The 17,981-nt window shown below is 44.7% G+C and overlaps 1 protein-coding gene across 3 annotated transcripts in view; it reads right to left on the reverse strand.

Moving 5' to 3' along the window:
• ST8SIA1 (ST8 alpha-N-acetyl-neuraminide alpha-2,8-sialyltransferase 1) overlaps positions 1-17,981 on the reverse strand; it is an 89,751-nt gene that overhangs the window by 47,526 nt on the left and 24,244 nt on the right. For all 3 annotated transcript variants that reach the window (XM_058805789.1, XM_058805790.1, XM_058805791.1), the window contains exon 2: positions 16,117-16,261. In XM_058805789.1, the coding sequence (XP_058661772.1) occupies positions 16,117-16,261 (145 nt within the window). The remainder of the gene's footprint in view (positions 1-16,116; positions 16,262-17,981) is intronic.

Raw genomic sequence — 17,981 nt, forward strand, 5'->3', positions numbered from 1 at the left:
AAAGCAAATTACAGAGAACAACACAGAGACCTTCAAGGACTGCACATCAGGCAGTGGTGCAGGTCTGCATTTACAGCACTCTGTTCAGGCCAGTCTTTCAAGCCAAGGTTAAAAGCCCTTGCTGGGAAGTCAGAAAGGAGGGCAGCAGCATCAAAGGATTCACACATCATGAGCGCCTACCAACGTGCTTAAAAAGCCATGTTTACCAAATAAGGAAGCAATTAGAGCCAAGTGCAGTGCCATTAATGTCATCTCTAAAGGTTATGAAAACAGAAGTTTAGAAGGCCAAGGAGGTAAAGGAGAATAACTACTGAAATTACAGAACCAATGAAGCTTCCATTAGCTATTTATTTTTCTGGTAATGAAAACTGAACTCCTTAAAATGTATTATCACATAGGGGGACGAGAATAATTAATGGATAGCTTATCATGACTGATTTGAATGAACAGCAGTCACGTCTACATCAATAATAAAACACTTAGCAACATAAGATTAAGTGGGGGAAAGTGCTTTTTCATTATATAAGGATATAGCTTGCCTAAAAAATAATCAGAAAATGTCACTTTTTTGCAAGCTTATGTGAAGCCTTGTCCAGAGAAGAGCAACAGAGCTGGGGAAGGGTCTGGAGCACAAGTCCTGTGCGGAGCAGCTGAGGGAGCTGGGGATGCTTACCCTGGAGAAAAGGAGGCTCAGGGGAACCTTCTCACTCTCCACAAGTACTGAAAGCAGGATGCAGCGGGGGGGGTCAGGCTCTGCCCCCAGGTAATGAGCTACAGCACAAGAGGAGGTGGCCTCAAGCTGTGCCAGGGAGGGTTCAGGCTGCCATCAGGATGAATTTCTCCACTGAAGGGTTGGCCAGGAACCAGAATGGGCTGCCCAGGCAGGTGGGGCAATCACCATCCTTGGGAGTGCTCAGGAAACACTGGGATGTGGCACTCAGTACTCTGGTCTAGTTGAGAACATGGGAATCATTCAAAGATTGGAATCAAGGCTCCTGGAGGTCTTGTCCAACCTAAACGACCCTGTGATTCTGTGAAAGTACTCTGGGGCTCACTCCCGTACTGAGAGCGCAGCCAGACAGGGAGGCCAGGCCTGAGGGGCCCAACCCAAACCACGACAGCTCAATTACACATTAGGATCTGAAATCTGACCTCACATAAACAAAGGCCTCTCCTCGCCGACTCGGTGATTCCCTCGCTTTCGGCACCAGAGAATTCACAGAACCCAGCGCACCTCCTGCTGCAGCCGGGCGATGCCGGTGTGTGCGGTTTGTGGGTGCAGAACCCTGGACAGCGCCGGGATCCGCCGGGCCCGGCCCGCCCTCAGCCGCGGAGACGGCGTCCCTCAGCCAAGAGCCCTCAGCCAGGCGGGGCCGCATCCCTGAACAAAGGGCCTGAAACAAACTCTCTGCACCCTGGAGAACACAACAAACAGCTTCAATAAACTGCAGCTCCCCTCTGCCAGGGGTGACTGCATCCCTGAACAAAGGGCCTGAAACAAACCCTCTGCCCCAGGCTGCACCCTGGAGAACGCAACGAACAGTTCCAATAAACTCCAACTCCCTTCTGCCAGCTGAACAAACAGCCATGGAAATGAAGTTCCAGATGGAATTCCTCCACAGAAAGGTGGCTAAGCATTGGAATGGACTGCCAGGGAGGTGGTGGAGTCACCATCCCTGGAGGTGTCATGAAATGACCCAGTGCTATGCTTTAATTGACAAGGCGGTGATTGGTCAAAGGTTGGACTTGATGACCTTGGAAGTCTTTTCCAACCTTAATGATTCTATGGTTCTGTGAAATCACAGTAGCTGCTAGGACACCATATTATTTTGTTATTTTTAAGGTATTGTCAGACCCAGCAAGTATGTTTTGAGCTTCCTATCAAGCTAAAACCAATCTTATTTTTCACTTAAAGCAATTCCCAAACCTGCTGCAAATCCAGGGCAAATTAATGAACACCCAGAGCAGCAGGAAGCTAATAACAGCATGGGAATGGATGGAATACTCCCTGAGTAATAAGCACTACCTGACAGCAAGCTACCTAAGCCCAGAGCCTTTCCCTCCACTTTGCTTTTGGGGCCTCCTTCAGCCCCAGTTTAATGGCTAGGCTGAGGAGGGACAGCTTCTATCTGCAAACATTTGAGCCTTGTGACCTGGAAGAGGATGGGGTAAAGGAGCAAACAGCTTGCAGTGCACCAGCAGGAGTCCCTGAGCCCCAGCAGGGATGAGAGGCTGGTAATTAGGCTCATGCTGAACCCACTCTCAGTACCTGCTACCACAGAACAGTAACACACACACGATGGCTGCGTTTCCAAAGACATCCCTAGGCCAGACTTGTTTCTGTGGCTAAGAAAATTACTCCATTCTGCCTCTTATACTCACTCTGCTGCTTTACTTCTCATCCTGTTACCAAGGTATGTCATACAAGAATTGTCATCATCTTTCACCTTTTGAAAACTGAGTTGTTTGACTTTGATACTCCCCAAAATTAAGCTTCTACATTTCCTTTTAGTTTTCTTTATTCACGTGATGGATCTCATGGAGGACAGCACAGGTTGGTTGCTGGCTTTTGATAAGAGATGTATAAAGTCATAGAATGGCCTGGGCTGGAAGGGACCTTAAAAGGTCATCTTATTTCAACACCTTCCACTCTCCCAGGTTGCTGAGAGCCCCATCCAACCTGGCTTTGAACTCTTCTGGGGATGGGGCAGCCACGGCTTCTCTGGGCACCCTCTGCCAGGGCCTCGCCAGCCTCAGAGTGAGGACTTTGTTCCCAATACCCAATGTAAACCTACTCTCTGTTAGCTGGAAGCCATTCCCTCCTGGCCTGTCACTACATGTAACTGTGCCCTCTGGTTTCATCTTCCCACAGCATCTCTAATTTGTTTTTTAGAGTTCTCCAAGTCAATTAAAGAGATATATTCAAGTGTTGTTGCTCTCCACCCATAGATAGCCTTTAAAGGGCAGGCAAAAATGACTGAAAAATGACTTTTTGAATGCTATACAATATATTCTTTCTCAATTATGTCCATCCAAAAAAAAAAAAAAAAAAACACACAGAGAAAATGTTTCTCCCCTAGGTATAGAATCTCTTATAATATGATCTGTAATTAGAAAGTCAGATTAGGCTCTTTCTTTTTTGCATCACTAGTAAATATTATACACAAGTGGACCACCTAGGCCTTCCACTTTTGTCTTGGTCCTCTGACAATGCCATTCATGACAGCTAGAAATGGCAGATATTCAACCATCCCACTGATAACCAAGTCTGCAACAGTATTGTGTACTTTTCCCCCGAGTAAATAAGATTTTAGTGACTCTAGAATATGCAGAATAAACAGATTCCTTTTAACAGCATCCCCCTTGTAGTGTTACTTGCATTTTCCTACCTTTCAACATAGACCTGTACTCTTTTCACCACAAACAAATGTGACTCTTGGACTGCCAGAGCCTACATATCCTCTTCTTTTCCATTCAGCTTCTCCTTTTTGTCAGCAAAGCAATGGCACATTTGGGTGTTTCATGTCAGTTAAATCCCAAAGAAAACCTTACCAGAACCATTGAGTTTCATTGAGCTTTTGTATGAAAATCTTGGAGGCCTGTGAAGTTTGTTATCTTTCATAAATCAAATCCAGATTCAACGGAAAAGTTTATGTATATTAATAAATTAATGGCCTGCATTTTTCATTCATGAGATAGTTTAGTGGCACAGCCTCCACTTAAGCAGTGAGAATTTTCAAGGTTTCATTAAGCCTGAGGAGGACACTTGTAGACACAACTGACTGGCAGACTCTGCACTCCAAATATTCCAGTGAAGAGGAGGTTGTTTTACAGCACTTTGCTAAAGATAAATTAGCAATGATTCTACATCAGAATTCAAAATGGGCAAGTCTTTCACAGCGAGTTTGGCAAAGTGGTGGGTCACAGGCTACACTGTTTTGTTTAAATCACTTCTCCCACTCCTACTTAAAATTCAGCCATCCCCACTCAATGCAGCAAAGCAATCTCAGCAGAGCCGCAGTGAACTTGCAGAAATTCCTGTGCACCAGGACTCCCCACAGAACAAGCACAATCCCCACGTATTTCAGAGCAGGAGCTCCACTCTGGGTGCAAACGAAACACTTCCTCGGCAATTTCCCTCTCCAGCCTCAGACCCTGCATGCCACTCATCCCAGGGCGTGGACCAGGAACAGCTCCTCACAGTTTGGTACAGAGGTGAGAAAATCCCCTTTCCAAGAGCATTGCACAGGAGCATGCAAGGCTTCGGGCAGCCAGCACCAGCACATCTCCCCTTCTCCCAGCTGCCACACACAACAGCCCATTCCAAGGATGAAGGCACACGGGCAGGCAGACAAAACAAAGGGTTTTTGCCTGGCTGCCTGAGTCAGAACAGGTTGCTCTGAAGGACAGACCTCTAAGGCAAAGCTCACACCATAGTCAGATAAAACCCCCCAACATGAAGCATGTGTTCATATGAAGAAATATCAAGCCCTAACATGGAGAGATTTCAACAGAGAATTCCTTGGTAGACAGAATATTTTCAGTTACTTCCAAATTCCTGAATTGTATATTCCTATGTATCACACACATAGGCCTACAAAGAGAGGCCACAGCAACAAAAGTACAATTAGACACCATACCATCAGGCAATAAGCAATAAACAGAGAAAGCAACAAACTCCAAATATGAATGAAAAAATAGTGCCATGATTTTGTAATAAATTTATGAGAAGAGCAAGTGCTCAGTGCTGACCCAGCAGATGAGGTAATTGCCTACACAGCTGATTGGACAACCCTGAATTCATTTTCTCTAAACACTGTTGTAATTTATATCCATTTTCACAGCCACAGCAGTGCCTTAAAGAACCCAAAGCACAAGGGTAAAGCTCAGTCATTGAATTTACAGCGCAAGCAGCTGCGAGGACAGAAATTAAAATTATTTTCTCCATAAAAATCTGTAATTTCTACAGTGAACTTTAAATTTGAGCCATTCTATGTATGAATTTCAAACAGAGGATAACTTGGGCTGGCATTTCTCAGCACTCTGATTGCAGTCCAGATGTGTGGTATGTGTAATTTGTTTTGATTGTTCACAGCTTTCCAGGATTTGGCCTGGGATCTGATCTCCCAGCAGCCTTTCCATGGCACTCTAAGCACAGAACTCCAAACCCCAGAGAACCTGCAGGCTGCAATGCCGCCTCGACTGCATCTGCTTTGTTTCCTGCTCCTTCCCCCAAATCCAAGTTTCTCTCCTCCATCCAAATGAAACTACTGCAAGTCCCAAGAGAGTGGGAAGAATATTAAAGTACAGCATAAATTGCTCTTAACACACCAGCAAAGAGACAAAAATAATTTTCACTCAGCTCATCATTTTTGCAGAGACAGCTTTTTTATCCCTCAAATAAGTAGCTAGACATCCACCGAAGGCAAAACAAAGATGTGGCAATCAAAAGACGAATTCTGCAGTAAAACCTGTGGTTTTTGAATTTACTCTTTCTGACAGGAATTTGGAGTGCACTCACTGCAAGTTAAGTGGTAGTTAGGCATATGTTAGTGAAAGGAAGAAGACTCTGAAAGCTTCACTTCAGAGAAAATGCTTCTTGAAAGACTATGAATTCTGGTGGCAAGGCTACTCATCAAAGCCAAATGCATATCTTTCACATTTTTACAAGGTGTACTGCATTTAGCTTCTTTGGAAACACAACAGGGCGTTAACATATTTGCCAGGAAAAACTTCCTAAGTGTACAGGGAAAAGGGCTATGAAATGCCTGACTTGGATTGCTGCCAAGTGAGCAATCCTGCACAACTTATGTTTTCCGTATTTACTCAAGTTTTAAGGAGATTTCAAAAAGGAACCCCACCCGACCCACTAACAAGATATTTAACAAAATAATTTTCCAGGGTTCCAAAACCCTGCTCTGCAGAGCATTAAAATAACATCAAATTGACTTGAAAACTCCACAGACAAATGTAATCCCAACATGCTGATTGAGAATGGAACCAGGGTATTTCTGTGATCGGAAAATATCAAAACAGCACAAAGAAACAAATGGAGGGAGTAAAGGAAAACATAATTACAGAATAATTTAGGATGGAAAAGACCTCCAAAGTCATCAAGTGCAACCTTTGAGCTGTCACCAACTTGTCAACAAACCCAGGGCACTGAGTGCCACATCCAGCTGTTTCTTGAACACCTCCAGGGCTGCCACTCCACCATGCTCTTCACCATCTGAGGTCCTCTCACCACTACATTTTACTGGGTAAGACTAGAAGCAGCTGTGGCTTAGATCAGGCAAATTCAGCACGTACCAGAACCTCATAGAGGCATTTTAAATCCCAAAGAACTGTGCACTCTTTCCTTCAGCTACGGCAAACCAAACAAATGACGCCCATCCTATAACCCAGTTCCACTGGAGTTCTGCTCTAGGTTACAGAGTCACAGCCTGGCTGAGTAAGGATCCCTGCATAATGAAACAGCCTAATCCCTAGGTTACAGAGTCACCTGGTACCACCTCCCTGCACAAGAGACAAGGTGTCTCCTATGAGAACTTGTGTAATCAAGACCTCAGTGAGGTCTCTTGGCAAATCAGGCTTGATTTTGATCTGTTATATTGTCATCTCCATGGAGAAGTAAGGGTAGCAGAGTCATGCAGAACCTTAGCCCCTGACAAATGTATGACAAAAACCCAATTAAGCTGGTGACACTACTTAGGGGCAGGGCAACTTATATTCCAGCCTGCTTTTCTGCAGCTGGGGATGCTCTGAAGGAACACAGATATAGCTCATCAGTGGGAAGATAAAACCAAGTGGGGTATGAAAGAAGCAGCTCTGCTGAATAACAAGGGCAGCATTTTTGCTAGCTCACATATCTGTAAATATCTGTGCCTGACATGACAGAGCTGCTCCAGCAGATCCCCTCAGAGCCACCAGAGCAGAGTGGGCACAGCCACCACACTGGGGTCCCTGCCAGGCCCAGTGGCCTTTCAGGTCACCTTACCCTGGGCAAATATCACCCTCAACCACAGCTGGCAGAGAGAACCAGGTGCACTGTTCCATAAAGCCAGCAGTGCTCACAGGAAGGGGAAAGGAAAGAGAAAATATAGCAGGGACATAGTTATTAACATGCCTTTTACAAACAAAATGAGTGTGAAAATCAAGTTTACATGGTTAGCAAGAGTAATATTGCATGGAGGTAACTGGCATATCAAACTCCAGAGCACAGGAAAAATGGAAAGAAGGTCCAAAAGCTAATGTTTAAAAGAATAAAACCAAGTACTATATCTTGCATAGCTAATTACTGTGAATGAGGAGTTCCTTGCAGGATCAAAATGCTAATAATGAAACAAGCAAGAAGGATCTAATTTACATTAGAGTAGACCCATGCTGAACACTTTCTAACTTTGCCTATGCATTTTTTACCTCTGATGAACAAAGACCCTTTGAAAGCACAAAAAGCAAGTTTCTGGTCTACTTGGAAACGTTATTTATTTTGTAGGCTTCACATAACAGCAGGTTTCAGAAAAGTACTCAGCCTTACAAGTGCTCAGTGGGAGCACATATCAAACCTGAGAGGGAAACCAACATTGCTAATTATCACTAGACAGGGTTTTTCTACAACTTCCTTGTCTCTCAGAGGGTCTGCTCTCAAACAAGCAGATATTTGACACTAAATTCACAAAACACAGGGACTACCTTGGCTCCATGACAACAATCTGGTGGAAATGCACACCTGAACATGGCAGTATCTGATCATATCTCTAGAGAATGCTGCAGAAAATAATATAGAATCAGAACTCACCTTAAAGACTGAGTTCCAACCCCACTGCCATGGGCAGGGACACTGTCCACTAGACCAGGAGCCCCATCCTTAAACAGTTCCAGGGATGGGATATGCAGAACTCGCCTGTTTCAGTACCTCAGCTCCCTCACGGTAAAGAATTTTCCCTCATATCCCATCCAAACCCACTCTCTGTCAGTGTGAAGCCATTCCCCAGGCCCTGTAAATGTCTCTCTGCCCCCCTGTTGTAGGCTCCCTTCAGGCACTGCAAGGCCACCATGAGGTCACCCCAAAGGCTGAACAATCCCATTTTCCCTGCTTTGCTCCCAGCAGAGCTGCTCCATCCCTGTGATCAACTCTGGACTCACTCCAACAGGTCCCCGGCCATGAAGGAATCCTCCTTCAGTCAGACTAGACCAAGAGCTCATTCACCACATAAAACAATGGCTAATCAAGGCTGAGAAACTGGGGAAAAGGAAAAAGAAGGTAATTATTTGTTGTGCAAGAAGCCACATAATACCAAAATTATGAGTTCTTAGCAGAGCTGCACTCAGCAAAAGGTTACAGGGCTAAATCCTGGCTGCGCTGAAGTCAGCTGAACACTTCTGTTGACTCAGAAGTAACCAGGCTTCACTTCCCGTTTTACCACAAACTTTATTACTCACTTGGCCACCACATCTCCTTCTGGATTCATACACTGGCCAGAGTATCACAGGGGCTTTCCAGGTCTCTTCCTTTCTTTTGTTCTTTGTGTGAAGGAAAATAAATAGTGGTCCAGCATCTCTATTTGTTTACTGTGAGGGAAAAGGGGATTTTGCAACATTTCTTCCCCACAAACTCTACCTGAAGAAACCCTTATTTTCATTTTCTCCAGAGGTCCTCAGGCATAGATTTACCTGTGCAATAACACCATGCATTGAATGTGAATGACCATGACGTGCCTGAGGAAATTGCTACAAAAGCATCATACTCAGACAAGAATTATTTCTCTTTGGCTTTCTCATTGTGACTGGCAGAATGCTGGATCAGAGAACAGATCTCTGCAGCCTTTGCTTTTATTGTCTTCCTTCACCTCAACTGTCTCCTATTGAGCCCAGTCCCAACACTTAAATTTGCAGCATTGCTCCACAGTACCAAGCCACACTGTGATCAGCAACACTAAACACAACCTTGTTCAAGCAGAAAGGTGACATTAAGCTCTGCTTTGGAGTATTTGGTCCTGATGTGCTGTACCAATCCAAAGGATAAATCTGAGACTGTTTTTATGAGGGCACCACGCAGTTAATTGGCACATATTTTCCTTACAGACCACCAGAAAAACAAAAACATTCAGAAGTTTAAAAAAACCCCAACTATTTGAGTAAAAGACTTGTGGTTGTTCAGCCTAGAGAAGAAGACTGTGGGGAGACTTGATAGCAGTCATATGTGGAAAAGAGAAGAAAAAAAACATCTCTTAACTTATAGCCAAGGGGAATTTCAAGTTAGATGTCAGGAAATGTATTCTGTGCATAAGGCCAGCAACTCACTAGACTGGACAGCCTAGTGGGCTGTGGAATTTCCATGAAGAAGCTGTAAAAATCATTAGATAACTATTTCTGAAAAACAGGACAGATGGGAGACTTAGATTAGAGGTTAAAATAAATGGATCCTGGCAGAGGCTGCCCAGAGCAGCTGTGGCTGCCCTGGATCCCTGTCAGTGCTCAGGGCCAGGCTGGATGGGCTCTGAGCAGCCAGCTCTGGTGGCAGGTGTCCCTGCCCGTGGGGCACGAGGTGATTGTTAAGGTCCCTTCCAGCCCAAACCATGGCAGTGTGCTGGCAGAGCTCTCTGGGCATCCCCTGCAGCCACTGGCCTGGCACAGGTGGCACTGAGGTCCCCCATGAACTGCTGCTGCCTGCTGTCTGGGGGCATCCCTGCCTCGTTCCTGGCGCTTGGCACTGGCCAGACAGGCACCCACAGCAGCCACTCCCTCGCCCTCCCCTGCCACAGCTGGGCAAGGAGAGAAAACACCAATGAAGGGTTCACGAGCTGAGCTGAAGCCACGGCCTCGGGCTTCAAACCATCTGCAAAGCCAGCTATGCTTTTATGAAACCTGCTCTTCTCCTCAGCACACCCAGACTGGCACTGCCACCTGCCCCCAGCCCCAAATGCCCACAGCTGGCAGAAATCTCTAGGACAGGCTTTGAAAAAGAAATTACAGAAGAAGAAGGGAAAAAAAGGACACCATTTCTGCACTGAAAAGAACTATTTCTTTGTGCTGTTGGGATTCACAGCTACATTACACAAGTCCAGATTCACTGGGCCATTAAATGTCAAATACTGGCTCAGTCCACAGCAGTGCTTTCAGTTTCCTTGCCTTTGCCTGGCGCTGCAGACTAACCCTTGGCCACCACACTCCACAGCCACCTCAGGCTGGTAGGGACTGGCCAGTAGACAATCTGCAGCACAGACTTAATTGCCAAATTTCCTCTTAAATTACTCCGAAAGAGTATTAAGCTTTGTAGCTCAAGAAGGAGAAAGCAGGCTGGATTCTGGTCTGAGCAAGCTGCACATGCAGGATTTATGCAGTGCATCCTGATGGAATAGAGGCACTACTGCCTTATTCTCCCTGTGCCCAAAATACCACTTGGAAGGCAGTGCCTGCTGCATGGGAATCCTTCAGGGGATAAAAGCAGCTCCGGGAGAGAAGCCCTTCCCCTCCCCATCATGTGATAAGGACTCCAAATCAATAATGCCTGGCTACAGTGAGTCACTTTCTGACCTGTGATGCAGCAGAGCTCCCATTACACGGACAGCTGGGCTGACACTCTCCCCTAAGCAAGAAGACATAAAGGATTTCCTGAAAGTCACTACACAACCTTCCTACAAGGTGTGTAACTTTGCTACCCCTTCTTAATAGCTTTAGCATGGCATAACCTTTTCTGACTTTGTCCAGGCCTGCAGACACCACTAAGCCACACCTCCATCTGTGTTTAGAAATATGTGGGAGAAGGGGAGGCTGCACCTCTGCTACACAATAAATATCTTCTGAACATAACCTGGTATCCTGCTATATTCCAGTAAAAATTACCTGAGCTATAACAAGATATCAAATAACAGCACAAAGAAAAAAATATATATAGAGGTATGTAGCATTCCATAAATTCATACTCATTATTCTGCCAAGTGTTAAGAGCTGGATACAAAATAGACCCAAACCTAAGCCTCAGATAAGCCAGCACAGGTATTAAGCCTATTTAAAGAAGTATCTTACCAAAAAAGGCAACTACTGCAGGGAGAAAATTAATGTAATGTGCTGATCACTGAATAATTAAAATATTTAGTCACATAAACAGTAAAACATATTTAAACTGAACAAGATGAATTTAAATAACAAAACTCATAAATAAAATAAAGGCCAAGCGGTGAGCAGCATATAAAGGATAAAGCTCTCTCAAGAAGCAAAGGTTGCACTGCACCTGTAGGTGGAAGTCTGAGTATATAAACAAGTTCACTGCCAGAAAAACCTGTGCATGGAGGAACAATCTCCTTTTAGTATCTTACCAGGTATATACAACTGCAATAAAACAAACAAAGCAAATGGAACTGTGCTGCCCTTGGGCAGACTCAAACCCACCCTTATTTCTATACCCCCAGCCGGGTTCATGTGCCCTGAAGTCACTTAGAGCCATCACAAGTCTGGTGTCCCTGCAGCTTCTCATCTGTGCCCACTTGCTTTAATTATGCTTTTGCTCACAACAGCTCCTGCTTCTAAAGCAGCAAGTTTATGTCCTTGTAAAGCAGATGAGCATTGACAAAAAAGCCCATAAAATGCCCAGGGCCTCTCTGTCCCTCGTTGCTTGCACTCCCACTTCCTCCTGGAGCTCAGCCTTTTTGCTCTGTGCTTGGCAACCCCACAGCAGAACATCTGTAGCTGTGCCCAGTAGGTAGTGCAGAAATGATCCTGCAGGGAGAGCATTTCAGCTGTGCAGGCAGTGGGCAGGGACACGAGCTCCTGTGTGACCCAGGACAGGGAGTGATGGATGCTCAGGCACTGTGGATTGAGGCACAGAGGCCAAGGCAGGGCAGCCCATCCCTCTGCCTGCAGGCCAAACTGACACTGCAGCCAGATCCAGCCCTTCCCTGTCTCTGTCACACGTGGGAAGGGCAGCATCTATTCGTGTGTTTGCACTGCACACGTGGGAAGGGCAGCATCTATTCGTGTGTCTGCACTGCACACGTGGGAAGGGCAGCATCTATTCGTGTGTCTGCACTGCACACGTGGGAAGGGCAGCATCTATTCGTGTGTCTGCACTGCACACGTGGGAAGGGCAGCATCTATTCGTGTGTCTGCACTGCACACGTGGGAAGGGCAGCATCCAGTCGTGTGTTTGCACTGCACACGTGGGAAGGGCAGCATCTATTCGTGTGTCTGCACTGCACACGTGGGAAGGGCAGCATCCAGTCGTGTGTTTGCACTGGCCTGGCCTTGCATTGCTGCAGACAAGCCCACAAGCAAGGCAGGCTGACCAAAGCCACCTCAACAGGGGACAGGCAGCAGCTCCTGGCTCCCACTCAGCTCACCCCCACAAGGGCACACTGCCCTTCCTTCATTCAATTACTGCACACTAGACACGCTCCAGCTTTCCAGCACAAATTGCATTTTCACCATCAGGAATGGCTGCCCCTTGTCTCCACGGGGCAGTGTCACAAACACTGAGCATCCAGAGCAGAGGATGCTCCATTACAGCATTTCTGACACACCACACAAACTGGCCCAGTTACTGCTGTTCATTAGTCAGGATGCAATCATAGTGAAGGCAAGGGTTTCTCTTGACTAAGTATTAAGCCACATTTTTGTTTGGATCACCCCAATACCAATGGCTAAAGATTATCCCGGACTGAAAGTGACGCCTTGCATTTTAGCTTTCATATTATCAGATTCATATGAAGATGTTTAGCACATCTTCGTTTTGAATCAATATATGTAGCCCAAATCAAGAACAGAGCTTGCATATTAATGTAGGCACAGGGAGCAGGAAAAAAAATGAAGGAAGAAAAAAAAGGGACCAAAAGGGAAAGCAGCAAGAAATTTCCCCAAATCCTAACTAAATGTAACTCTAAGGCACACAAGGTGGTACCTACTTAGGCAGCAGAATTAATGAAAATAGAAATTAAAGCTGCTTAAAAGAACATCTGTAGACCTAAAATTTATGTCCACATTCAAAGCATCAAGAAAAGGTATCACAAATGACAGCCAACATTTCACTGTATTTCTCCAAGAGTTCCTAAGTACAGAGCATCACTGAGAGCAGAGCACACTGCTAGCAAAGAATTAACAGAGCACATCCAAAATCACCAGCGGGGCAGCAATTGCTGGGCTTTCCTGGTATTCCCAGCACTCAAAAAGGGATAAAGAGCCTGCAGACTCTACAGCCAACTCCCTTTCCACACCTTTTTTACCCCTGAAATAATTACAAACTATTCTACTTGCTGCAGGCTGTAACTGTAGGAGCAGGGAATTTGCCTGGAAACAGCACCAGCAGGACAACACAAAATCCCTGGCTAAACAAAAGATGTTGTGAGCATAAGCTCCCAAAATTTAACAGGAACCCTGAATGAAAAACACAAATCACACAGCACAATCATCAAGTAAGTCACTGTTACCCAACACGATTCAGAAAATGTCTCCAATTTACATTTACAATTAGAGCAACTTTTTCTCTGCTTTTATATTAGAGGTGGGATTTTAAACTGTAAATAAATATTTGTATTATATGTGTGATTTGGAAAATGTCACCTTTCTCCTGATCACAGAGTACCCAGAAACAGATGCCACACTTCCAAATTTTTTTTGTGGTTGGCAGTTTTCTTTTTTGGTTGTCTCTAGCAGTATTTGTGATGACTATTCATGAGGATCTCAGTGCAAGTAGCCACTCCTGTAACTGACAGGTTCTGCAGGCAAAACTTTACAAGGGATCTGAGCAGCTGAGGAACCATAATTCAGTAATTTAAAATAATTTACTGGTACCAAAAGTGTCTAACTGTTTAAGTGAAATACAATGAAGCCAGAGCATTTTTTTCAATGAATAATTTTATTTTGCTCCCAAAACCTCATTCTCAACACCCAGGGCTAAAACCCCACAGAGGGCAGGCTGAGGGGAGCCGCTTCCAGCATCTGCTGCCACATCCTATTTGGTCCTCATAAACTGAAATGCAGCACTGAATGACTAATTCCACATAAAAGCTTTTCTCTTTTGCACATTTCTCCCTTGGTGGTTCAAAAACTTGAAAAAAGAAAAGGAGTAATATAATCACTCAAAGTCTGAGGAAAAAGGAGGCAGCAACAGAGCTGATAAAAAGAAACCCCAACCACTGAAGTATTACATTAAAAAAAAGTTAAAATGAAAATGTCCTAACACCATCAAAACCTTTCAACCTTTTCACTTCAAAGAAAAATTGAAAAACTAATGAAGTGATTCTAAATTTATATTTTCATGAAATAGCATTTCTAGTGGAAAAGCACTCTGTCAGGAAATGTTGACCCAGCTGTAAGAACTTCATCTACAGACTGCTCAGAAGAAAAATTATGCTGTTTTGTATTGCTCACATTCCGAAATAAGTGACATTTTACATGTTAACTTTGGACATATTTATTTTTCTATAAGATGAAATACAGCAAGTTCCCTACTGAATTTTGAGTTACATTATCCTGTAAGTTAGTCACTGGTTCAGGGCTGAGAAATCTGTAATCACCAAATTGCTCAAGCCCAGCAATGTGGATGGAGCCATTTTTATTTATTCCAGAGGAAATATTTTTTTATTATATCAACACAGCTGTGGCCCTTTACATTCCTGTTACATCCCCACGGCATTTCAGAGTATTAAGCGTATTTTTGAATTGTTTTAAGCTCCTGGATACTTTTGAAAGGAATATTCATCTTCAGGAAAACTGCTTGCAAGCAAGGTCATAATAGACAACACTCTTCAAAGAAGGAGCCTGAAAAATTTAGGCAAGTACTGCTCGTGAAACAAAGAGAGAAGCAGAAAAATCCATTTAAAAATTTACTTCAAATAAATCTCCCTTGGCTTTTAAGGGCACCAGGATTTAGTCTGATAATGGCCTGCAAAATTTGTCTGGGCAGAGGGCATGAGAATAACACATCAAATGAGAGGCAGCGGTACTGGCAAGGAAAGGAGGAGCAGCAGTGAGCAGCACTTGTGAGAAACAAGCTGCCCACCACTACAGGGACAGCATTCCTGGGTGGGAGCACGCTGCAGATTCCCCTTTTGCACCCCAGGCCCAGAGCAGCCCCCACGCAGCCCCTCAGGACAGCAGGTCCCAGCTGCTCAGCCCGCGCTGTCCCCCAGGAACCTCTCTCTGCTCCTTATCTCTGCTGATAAGCTTTAGGTCAGGTATTAGGGTCTGGGGAGCGGTGGAGCTGCAAAGACCATGACTTCTCTCTAAGCTCTGTGAAGGAGCCCATCCAGCAGCTGCTCTGTGCTGTGAAGGGAGGCAGGACACCGCTGTGGCCAAGCACAGTGCCTGGTATTAATAAAAAATCCCAAATCAGAAATCCCCAATCCGTCACAAACCAGTGACCTCCCTCTGCAGAGCAGCCCAGGTGGGGCTTCCCTGAGACCTTGGGCAGGACACACACTCTGAGCAATCAAGTCATACAGAGAGAAGGTCAGCTTTCTTTAAGTGTGTAACCACATAAAGCATTTGTGTTCAACATACAAAATTCAATACAACAAACTCACTATTTAGTATCAGTTCTTGTGTTAATTAGAAATACAAGAAGCAGCCTGATCAGTATTACAAATTGCTTTGCTTAACCCAAAGCACCTTTGATAGACACTAATAACCAACCCCTTCCAACACTCAAAATCACAGCAAGAATCAGCCAAGTCCAGCTGCTGGCTCTTGCTGGGCTTACACTGTTGGCCACCAACGAACTTAATTAACCTGGCAGTAACTGGGGACAATTCACACACAGCTCTGTCCCCTCCTGGCTGCACAGGTGGGAGCTGGAGCCACTGCAGGCGAGGGTGAGGGCTCTCAGTGACTGCAACCCCTGGCTGAAATGCAGAAATCACCCTCCTGAAACAGCCAGAACCAAACTCTTCAGAAATCGAGACAGGCGACCCAAGTTCATCCCTTGTGTACATTCCAAAAAGCAGCCAGAGAAGAATTAACCACTCATACAACCAAAATTTTGAGAAAGTGGAAGTAACAAATCAGATGCTGTTTGGTATTGAGAAATGAAGATACAATTTCTTAGCATATTTATACTTATTTGAATCATGTTACCACTTAGTATTTCAATACTTAAAATGAAAACAAAACATGGTTACTAACCTGTGGGAAGAGAGAGTAAGTTGCATTGTCAATTGTGACAGAATATAAAAACTCCCCGTCAAACCAGAGGTTCTTTCCCATGGGGGAATTCATCTTTGTCATAGCAAAGAGCTGCCCAGGGTCACAGCATTCTTCCAGCAGCTTCCTGGAGAAGGGAACAAAAGAGTACAGGCCATTAATTGGAGCCCTGTCACACCTTTGTTAACCACCACCCCTCACACCCCCGTTCCTGCTGCCCTCAGGTGCTCCCAAGCCACACTTCCCAGCCAGCACATGAACCATGGCACTCCTTTTTGCTTACAGAAAAGCCAGAAAACCTGCTTTTATTGCACAAAATATGAGAAACAGGGAAAAAAAAAAAATCTAAATTTTCATTCAGACTGACACAGAAACAAAACCAAGATTCAGCAAAAGAAACTCCATCCTATACAGCCTGTTTTCATGAGTAAAAACTGGTCTCCAACACATACAGAAACCAGAAAAGCTCCTTTGGAAACCCCATCCAAGGTGCCTAAACATTCAGTACCAAAGGTTATTTATGAGGAGCAGCTCTCCTGAAGGCCCAGAGCTGCACAGCCAGGTGAGGCAGCGCTGGCCCCTCTCTGCCTGTCCTTGTGCTGCCTTCCCATATATTCAAAAGGTAATCCCAAAGAGACTGGAACCATTTCCAGTGGCTGCACAGGAGCTGGAAGCAGAAAAACCTCAATTATTAGTGACTACTAAAATGCTTGATATAGCTCTTCTCTGCAAAAGAGATTTTATTCAAAACCATAAAGTCATCCACAAAAATTTAAATTTAAAAAAATGCTTAAAGTTTTCACGATATTTTCCACCTCTAAAAATTGGTATTTGAAAAAACAGGTTATTTTTCCCCTATCAAAAACTGATTTTGCCATAAGTTCATAATTCTCTGCAAATGTGTGAGTATTATTTTTCAGGCACACTTCAACTGAAGTAACAATAAGTCCCCAGCAACAACATCTCTCAAAGTGAGAGAGTCCCCAAGGCTGGAGACCCTCAGGACAAGAGGAGAAGCTGCTGCACGTTCCCAAAGGCTGGGACAGGTGAGCACCTGGCAGGTGTGGGGCTCTGGAGTGGTTCTGTCCCTGTGTGAGCAGGACCCAGCTCTGGGCCAGCAATTCCCACCCCAAACACCATTGGCTTCATGCACACCCACCAAGGAAAGGCTTCCCATCACCCTCCTGCTGATTCCCAACAAAGCCTTCAGCACAGAACTGTGAAAAAAAAAATTACAGCCAATCTGAAACCTCTCACTTTGCAAGACAGGATAAAACAGGCATGCAATACTGTTCTAAACACAAGATTTGACAGTGGACATTTTTCTGGCTGTCCAAAAACCAGTTTGCAGATTTTGGAAAATGATTTCTCTCTCTCAAGTGGAAAGAAAATAATTCTGCAGATTTTTCTATCCCCACAGCAACTCTTTGAAAAACCTAAGTTAATCCAAGATCAGCTGGAGCCATTTGTTACAAAGCTGTATAACACGATTAAAATTTTCCAGTGAAATTCTGCAACTCACACCTCCTCTGGAAGTCTGGACTGAGCAAAAAGCACAAAGAAACCCCCCAAAAACTTACTGGAAAATTATCTAGGGAGTGTTTTGTACTAATGAATCTTTTCTTAGGCAGGGCAGACTGAAGAGCTAAGGAACAGCTCCTTGTACAAGTTCCACCCTATTTATTAGGTGAGATATATATCCCTCCTCCTTCCCATCCCTAAAACGCCTCCTTCCAGTTCCCATTGAATGCCTCATTAATTAATCTATTATGAAAAGCAGTAGGGGTCTCCTGGAGGGGCCACAAACAGGCAGCCACTCCTGCAAGAATGAAGCCCTGTGCATGAGC

This window comes from Ammospiza caudacuta, chromosome 5 (genome assembly GCF_027887145.1).
Source record: "Ammospiza caudacuta isolate bAmmCau1 chromosome 5, bAmmCau1.pri, whole genome shotgun sequence".
NCBI classification, from domain to species: Eukaryota; Metazoa; Chordata; class Aves; order Passeriformes; family Passerellidae; genus Ammospiza; species Ammospiza caudacuta.